The sequence below is a fragment of the Chrysochloris asiatica genome, unplaced genomic scaffold, assembly GCF_000296735.1.
Source record: "Chrysochloris asiatica unplaced genomic scaffold, ChrAsi1.0 scaffold00074, whole genome shotgun sequence".
Taxonomy (NCBI): domain Eukaryota; kingdom Metazoa; phylum Chordata; class Mammalia; order Afrosoricida; family Chrysochloridae; genus Chrysochloris; species Chrysochloris asiatica.
The window spans coordinates 4798330-4807034 of record NW_006408592.1 but is presented as its reverse complement, the minus strand read 5'-3'; the positions used below and the strand labels follow the sequence as shown (position 1 = coordinate 4807034).

The 8705-nt window shown below is 36.2% G+C and overlaps 1 protein-coding gene across 1 annotated transcript in view; it reads right to left on the bottom strand.

The window, feature by feature from the left end:
* DLG2 (discs, large homolog 2 (Drosophila)) overlaps nucleotides 1-8705 on the bottom strand; it is a 1151973-nt gene that overhangs the window by 683209 nt on the left and 460059 nt on the right. The window contains exon 7 of the mRNA XM_006864974.1: nucleotides 501-645. Coding sequence (XP_006865036.1) covers nucleotides 501-645 — 145 coding nt within the window. The remainder of the gene's footprint in view (nucleotides 1-500; nucleotides 646-8705) is intronic.

Sequence of the window (8705 nt, the reverse complement as noted above, 5' to 3'; positions counted from 1 at the left end):
TCTGCAGGAAAAAGATGAGGCTTTCTGTTCCCGTAAAGATTTATAGCCTCAAAAGCCCTGTACAGGGTCGCTATGGGTCGGAACTGACTCAATGGCACACAACAACAACAACAACAACAATTCCTACTCTGCTATTATACAGCTCTGAACCAACAAGGAAGGGTCTTATGACATGACACCTATCATGCTTTATGGATGTGAGAAATAGCTTTAAAAAATGTGTTACTCCAACACTATTATAATCACACTGCCCCCTACATACACCATACGCCTTTCCAAAATGGTGGACTCTCCTACCTATCAGGTTGTCCCACCTTGCAAACAGGTTAAAGTGTGATAAGGCAACTGGAGAGTGAAGCAAAGAATATATCTGCTGAAGTATTTCCTGAGGCTAAGACAGGATGAAGATACCAGCAGAGACCTTTGGAAATATATTTGGAGCATTCCAGTTTTGAAAATCAGGCATATTATTAGAAGATGTCATTGAGAGTCATACTTACAGTGAGTAATGTCAGGTGGACCATATGGATCAGTCATATAAATTGTGGTGGGTTTTCCAACTTTTAGATAAACTACATCTGATGTGTTCTTCAGTATTGCTACTGCCTCTTCATGTGTTACTTCTTCTAAACTATAATTGTTTACCTGAAAGGAAAAGACAAAAAGGTGGTGTCAGAGTTAATTCCATGTAACTGAAGAGAAATAAACTAGAATATATTTGGAATTATAAACTTATTTAAAGGTTAAACTGCAATGATTACAGTCCAGAATTTATCTGATACATGATTGAATAGTTGGGATGATGGCATTAACAAACACAGGTTAAGATATGGCCACTGATGCTATCCAACAAGGTTCCTTCTTGCTTTCTTTATTATAAGAAGGCCATGGAAATCAGAGGATTTGTCATAGAAAAAGGATATGAAAGGTTGAGTGTTTTTCTTATTTTGCCATAGTGTGTGTGTGTGTGTGTTTGTGTGTGTGTGTGTGAGTGTGATTACTGAAGTAAAATAAATACTTGAAAAAAAAAGAAAAAATGTCAGAAAATCAAAATTACCCAAAATCTCCCTAGTTAGATGTAGAGAAATAGATAAGGGAGTTTCAAAAATTTCATGAATAAAATGAAATGAAAAGATAATGGAGTATTTCCACAAACTTTTTGAAGCCTTCTCATAATTAGATAGATAAACAGACTGACAGACACAAACACAGGCAAACCCATATACCCAGGGCTTCAAAAATGGAATTAAAAAATAATAAAAAGCTTTCCATAAATTATTTTAAGTCCCTTCATATATATTGTTTCTTCGTAAATAAATAATTTTTCTTTGCAGGACTGTGACCCTATCATGCACATTGCTTTGGAACTTGCTTTTAAAATCTGCAGTGATCATTTGTCCAGATCATTAATGTACTACAACAACATGACTTCTGTGTTCCACTGAGAATTACGCTGCATGGCTAAAAGTTTTTGACTTATCTCTTCTTGTGCATGTTCATTGTGCTTCTGATGTTTTTGCTATTATAAATAATGCTTTAATGACCCTTTCCTATATTGGTATGCAATTTGGTGACTTCTTCTGGATAGATTTATACAAGTGGAATTGCTGGGTAAAACTATTATAAAAGTTTCCAATATCTATCCCCAAAGTGCCCTCTGGAAACATAAATTGATTTACCCTCAAGTTTGAACTACCATGAGAACACCCATTTCCACATTAAATGCATCCTGATTCTATCACTCAAAAAACCTTTCCTATTATACCAATAGAGTCTATTTTTCAAGGAAAGAGTACTAATGTTGGAATATAAGGTTTCTCATGTAAGTAGGGTCAAGAAGACCATTTTGCCACTAAAAAAATAACAATTTTATTTATTTTGTTGTTGAAAACATACACAGCAAACATATCCTAATTCAACAGTTTCTACACATACCACTGAGCAATAGTAATTACACTGAGTTGTGTAACCATTCTCACGCTCCTTTACTGAGTCCTGCCACCCCCATTAGCACAGATTCACTGCTCCCTAAACATCCCAGCTAATCTTTTGAGTTGCTGTTTTCAATGTGATCCCATATCAAAAGTTCTTAAAAGACCATAATGTTCAAAGCAGAATTTGATCTTAAAAAAAAAAAAAAACTAGCATTAAACTATAGTATCATTTGGCTTTAAGACAAATTCAAGGGACATTTTTGGTTTAAGGCTTAAAGATGATCTCAGGGCAATAGTTTCAGGGGTTCATCCAAACTTTCTTGACTCCGCAGAGCCTAGATTGAGTCCATGAACATCTGCAATTCTTTTTTGTGTTTTCCCCGTTTTGATCAGGATTCTTCTATGAAATCTTTAATCAAAACATTCATTAATGGTTACTGGGCAACCCCCATTTCTTGTCTTATGGCAAAGGAGGCAGTTGGTCATAAAGGCATTAGCCAAATAGCCCATATACTCCCCTTCTATTCCTGATTCTCCTTTTTGTGTTGTTCCAAGCAGAGTCCAACATCTTTGCCATGAATGGTTTTATTTGAAAGCTTTTTAAGGTTCCAGGCACTATGCCAATGAAAAACAGGTAGAACAGAGCACTAACCAAGTTATTAGGGCATTTAACTGGGATGTCCCATGAAACCATGACTCTAAACCTTCAAACCAAATTCCATGAGGTGTTTGTTTAGCAATTGTTCATTGTGCTTCTAATGTTCATCAACAATCATTGTAATGTTTTACAGGTGTACAACTTAATGACAGTAACTGTAATATTGTCATTGGCTTTAATAATTGTTGTTGTTGGGTGCTGTCCAGTCAGTTCCAACTCATGGCCACCATGACAGAATGAAGCACTGCCCGTTCCTGCACCATCCTCATCATTTTGATGCTTGAGCCCATGGCTGCTGTCACTATGCTAATTCATCATCCTTTGTCTCATTGACGCTTCACTTAATCAAGCACAATGCCCTTCTCCAGGCACTGGTTCCTCCTGATAACATGTCTGAACTATGAGACACAAAGTCTTAGCATCCTGGCTTCTAAGGGGCATTCTGGCTATGCTTATTCCAACACAGATTTTTTTTTATTCATCTGGAAATTCATGGTACTTTCAATATTCTTTTCTAACACCATAACTCAAATGCATCAATTCCTCTAAGGTCTTCATTGTTCATTGTCCAACTTTCACATGTGTGTCAGGCTATTGAAAGTACTATGGCTTAGGTCAGGTGCAACTTAGTCCTCAAGATGGTATCTTTAGTTTGCTCTTGAACACTTTGAAGAGGTCTTGTGAAGCAAATTTGCCTAATGTAATATATGTCATTTGATTTCTTGACTGCTGCTTGAATGAGCATTGATTGTAGATCTGAGAAAAATGAAGTCTTTGACAACTTTAAGTTTTTCTCCATTTATCATAATGTTATTTATTGGTCCAGTTGTGTGTGTTTTCTTTACATTGAGGTGTAATCCATACTGAAGGATTTTGAAAACAATTACCCTATCTTTATTGCAAAGAGAAGCCTGTGACTCAAGTGTAGTTCTTAGTTTATTGCAATGTCATTACAATGGCTTTCTGAAATACTTCTCTGAAATAATTTTAAGTTAATATCTTTGATGAAATGAGAATAAATATTCAGGAAATATTTTGATTTTGAAGGCTAGCCATATTTGTGTACTATTTTCTTATGGTGTGATTCTTTAGTTAGTAGAATTAAAATAATGTGCTAAGAGTACTGCATTGAATTAAATAAGTCAATCACAAATTATCATACATATTGTCCACTATTATAAAAATCAAGGAAAGATTTATACACAGAAAGTAACATTCCTTGATGATTACCATGGATGGGAGAGCAAAGGACAATAAATCACTAAGTAAAGAGTAGACATGTACTAACTTGGGTGAAGGAAAAAGCAATATAAGAAGGGAAAGGTCAGAATAACATGGCTAAGGTAAAGGAATACACTGGGCAGTTCACACGAATAAAGGGCAACAGAGATAAATACTCTTACACACACAATCCTGCAATAATACCAAACAATATCTATAAGTAGATACATAGGTAGACATATAAGCTGAATAGATGTGGGACTGTGAATAGTAGTACATTCACAAGTACATATAGGTTTGGTAGAGAGTATTTGTATATGCTGGCAATATATGTTCATAAATATATTTCCAGCATATACAAATACTGTCTACCTATGTATCTACTTGTAGATACTGTTTGTTATTTGTAGAAGATCCTAGACACAGAGAGAGGGAAAAAAACCCTGTAGAACAAAATTCAAAATCATAAAAATGACCAGACATACTGGTCTGACAGACAAGTGGAACCCTCGAGACTATGGCCCTTAAATAGCCTTCAAGCCTGGAACTGAGGATTAACCTCTAGCAGCCAAGTTTAAGCCAAACCATAGACCTGCCTATAAAGTGGACTCCTCAGTACAATCCACTGCATAAAATAAAAAGGACAGCAGTCAGGAAGGGGCAAGAAAGGACAGAACAGAAATGGAGAGGGGGAAAGTATTCTTACATTGAGGGGATTACAACCAATATCATGAAACAAAATCTGTGTAAACTGTTGAATGGACAACTAATTTGCTGTCAACTTTCATCCAAAGGATGGGCATATCTTGCTTTTTAGTGCTTCACAAATACTGAATTTTTCACAAATGAAGGTTTGTGCAACCCTGTGATGAGCAACTTTTTCTGTGCCATTTTTCTAATAGCATGTGCTCACTTCACATCTCTGTGTCAATTTTGGTGACTGTCACAGTGTTTCACTTATTCCTAATTCTGATGTATTACGTATACAATATTATATTATGTATTTTATTGTGGAGGCCTGGTGTGGAGCTGCAGATAATGCACTGGACCACAAGATCAGTTTGAACTGCAAGATCAGTGGTTAAAATCCACCAGTTGCGCCTTGGAAACCCTAAAGGGCTGCTATGAGTCTGTACTTATTCAATGGCACTTAACAACAACTACAACAACAATTGTATAGTTAATAGACTATCCAGTTTCCCACTGTTACCAAGTCATCTCCAACTGATAGAGACCCTATATAGTGTTTCCAAGACTGTAAATATTTTTTTTTTTTTAAACAGGAATTAAAAGAATTTTTAATGATCCATCCAACTTTACAAAAAAATACTAATGGGTGTTCTTTGGACTGAGAACAACAGTTGACAACAACCTGAGATTACCATACATGAGAACACTACCCAGAATGTAATGCAGTTTTAGAAATACTATAAGCACTGGACCACAAGTTCAATTTGAACCACAAAGTCGGTGGTTCAGAGTCACCAACTGCTTCTTGGAAACCCTACACAGGGTCGCTATGAGTTGGAACCGACTGTACGGCACTTAACAACAGCAACAAAGTACAACAAATTTACAAGACTGACAATAGGGAACCAGATATATACATTTATATTAAAGTTAACGACTAAGCAAAAAGAGGGAATAATGTAGATATAGAACTCCCAAATGGTCAGGAAGTCAAGCAGATATCAAGATAATATAGACTGTTTAAGCAGGGAAAAAGAAATGACAGGGCATCCTCACTGAAGACATTGGCAAAAAACAAGGCTCTAGGACTTGACAGAACACAAATAGAAATGTTTCAGCAAACTGATATAGCACTGGAGTTGCTCACTCATCTGTGCCAAAAAATTCAGAAGACAGCTTAACTGGACAACCAATTGGAAGAGATCCATATTTGTGCCCATTCCAAAGAAAGGTGACCCAACAGAATGGGAAAATAATTGAATAGTATCATTAATATTACATGCAATAAAATTTTGCTTAAGATAATTCAAAAACAGTTACAGCAGTACATTGACAAGGAGCTGCCAGAAATGTAATAGTCAGAGGCAGACATGGAACAAGAAATATCATTTCCAATGTCAGATGTTGGCTGAAAGCAGAAAATATCAGAAAAATGTTTGCTTGCAAAGACATTCAATTGTGAGGGTCATAACAATTTATGTATAAAATTGTGAAGATTGGAAATTCCAGAACCCTTCATTGGTTCATGAAGAACCTATACAGAGACTAAGAGGCAGGAGTTCAAAAAGAGTAAGTGGATACTGAATGATTTAAAACCAGGAAAGGTGTTCGACGTCCTCTTCTGAATCTGGCTTGAATCCCTGGTAGTTCTTTGTCTATGCATGGTTGCAGCCATTTATGTATTTATCAAAATTTTACTTGCATGCGATATTAATCATATTATCTGATGATTTCTGCATTTCATTGGGTCACCTCTTTGGAATGGGCACAAATATGGATCTCCTCAAGTCAGTTGACCAGGTAGGTGTCTTCCAAATTTCTTGTCATAGATGACTGAGTGCTTTCAGTGCTACATCAGTTTATTGCAAAATTTCAATTTGTATTCCATCGATTCCTGGTGCCTTATTTTTTTGTCTATGCCTTCAATGCACACTGGGCTCCTTTCAGTACCTTTGACTCTTGATCATATGTTACCTCTTGAAATGGTTGAACATCAACCATTTCTTTTTGGTGCAGTGATTCTGCTTATTTCTTCTTCTTCTTTTTTTTTTTTTTGGATGTTTTCTGCATCATTTGATATTTTGTCCATAGACTCCTTCAAGTTTTGTATATACCTGGCTGTGTGCCATGGAGTGGGTTCTGACTCAAGGACTGTAAATTTTTATGGGCGCACATAGCCTCATCTTTCTCCTGTGAAGTGGCTACTGATGGGTTTAAACCACTGACCTTGGGGTTAGCAGTTTACTGCCTAAACCACAGCACCACCAGAACTCCTTTAACAGACTATGATCATCATTGTGAAATGTCTTTGAGTCTGTTCCAACTTATTTGTTGTTGTTGTTTGCTGTTAAGTGCCATTGAGTTGGTTCCAACTTATAGTGACTCTTTGTAAGGTTTCCATGGCGGAGCTGGTGGGTTTGAACTGCCGACCTGTGGTTAGCCATCCAGTGCTTATCGTATAGTTCTATATCAGGATCCATTAACAGACTGCAATACAGTGTAAATTTAAGTTTTGTATGTAATAGGGAGAGAAAATTTGTGTGACTAGCTTTATTAAGATATTGGCTTTATTGCATTGGTCTGGAAAGGAACCAACAATATCTTCAAGGTATGTTTGTATAATAAAAGGCAAGAAAAATGTACTGATCCCTATACATATATATATATGCATACAAGTACATTTTCTGTATTATCTAACTAGTTATATAAGACCTTGTAGCTATGCTATGGCATTTGCCCTTTTGTTAGGTGCTGTGGAGTAGGTTACGGCTGACATTGACGCTACACACAACAGAATGACATAACACCCAGTCATGTGCAATCCTAACAATTGTTATGTTTGAAACAATCGTTGGTGCTACTGTGTCAATCCATCTTCTTCTTTTTTGCTGAACCTCAACTTTAGCAAACATGATGTTCTTCTACAGAGACAGGTCCTTCCTGACAATATGTCCAAAGTATGACAGATGAAGCCTTGCTATTCCTGTTTCTAAGGCACATTCTATCTGTGCTTCTTCCAACACAGATTTGTCTATTCTTTTGGCAGTTCATGTTACTTGCAATATTTTTCACTAACACCATAGTTCAAATGCACTGATTCATCTGGTTATATAAATTCCACATGTCTGATCATCCTTCATGGTGTACCACAGGTGAGGAATCATTTAACTGGAGGGACTTGAAGCTGCATGTTGTGTATGAATGCTGACTGCAAATTTATCATATGTGTGCTCCTCTAGAGTTTCCTATGTATCTTTGCTACACAAATGATTCAAATATTTTTGTATTTCCAGTGTCTACCATTTGCTGATTAATTGTTCATATGTTTATTGAATATGTATTAAGTGTAAGACACTCTCCTATACACTAGGGACATACTGGTTAACAATAAACATAACCATCACAATCATTTTTTAATAACAATCACTTATATAGCATATATTCTGCTTAGCACTTTACATATATCAGAACAATCAAACATTGAGAACACCTGTAAGAAGTTAAGAAATTTGCCCAAAGTTAATAGTGGTTGAGGCAAAATTCAGACACAGGTAATTTTATTCCAGAGACTTTGCTACTAACCACTAGTCTATATTTCTTCTCCAAATCAGATAAAATCCCAAATCCCATGAAAACCCATTCCATAGTGATTGATATAAGAAAGTGATAGAAGAACAAACCCATGCAGAGAGATAACTTAGAAGGGCTGAAGGTATAGGGGATCCCTGGTAGTGGAGTGGTTAAGCACTTGACTACTAACCAAAGGTTGATAGTTCAAATCCACTAGTCTCTCCTCTCTATGTGAGAATGATGGGAAGTCTGTTATTATAAAGATTACAGCCTTATAAGTCCTATGGGGCAGTTCTACTCTCTCCTATAGGATCACTGTGAGTTGGAATTAGCTCAGTAACAATGAATTTATTTTCTATACATATATTTTGTCAGGTATAGGGAACACAAGTGATCCTGGAAGGCTTAAACAACAGGAAGATAATAATAATTAAAAAATGGTAATAATAAGATTTAACACTATTAAACTCTAGGGTCACTATGAGTCAGGATCCACCATTCATCAGTCAGTTTGTTGGACAGTGGTAATTTATGTGTTGCTCAGGAGTTGGAAGCCATGCCACCATATTTGCATATTAGCAGGGCCACCAATAGTGGACAGGTTTATTGAATCTTCCAGATTAAGACAGATA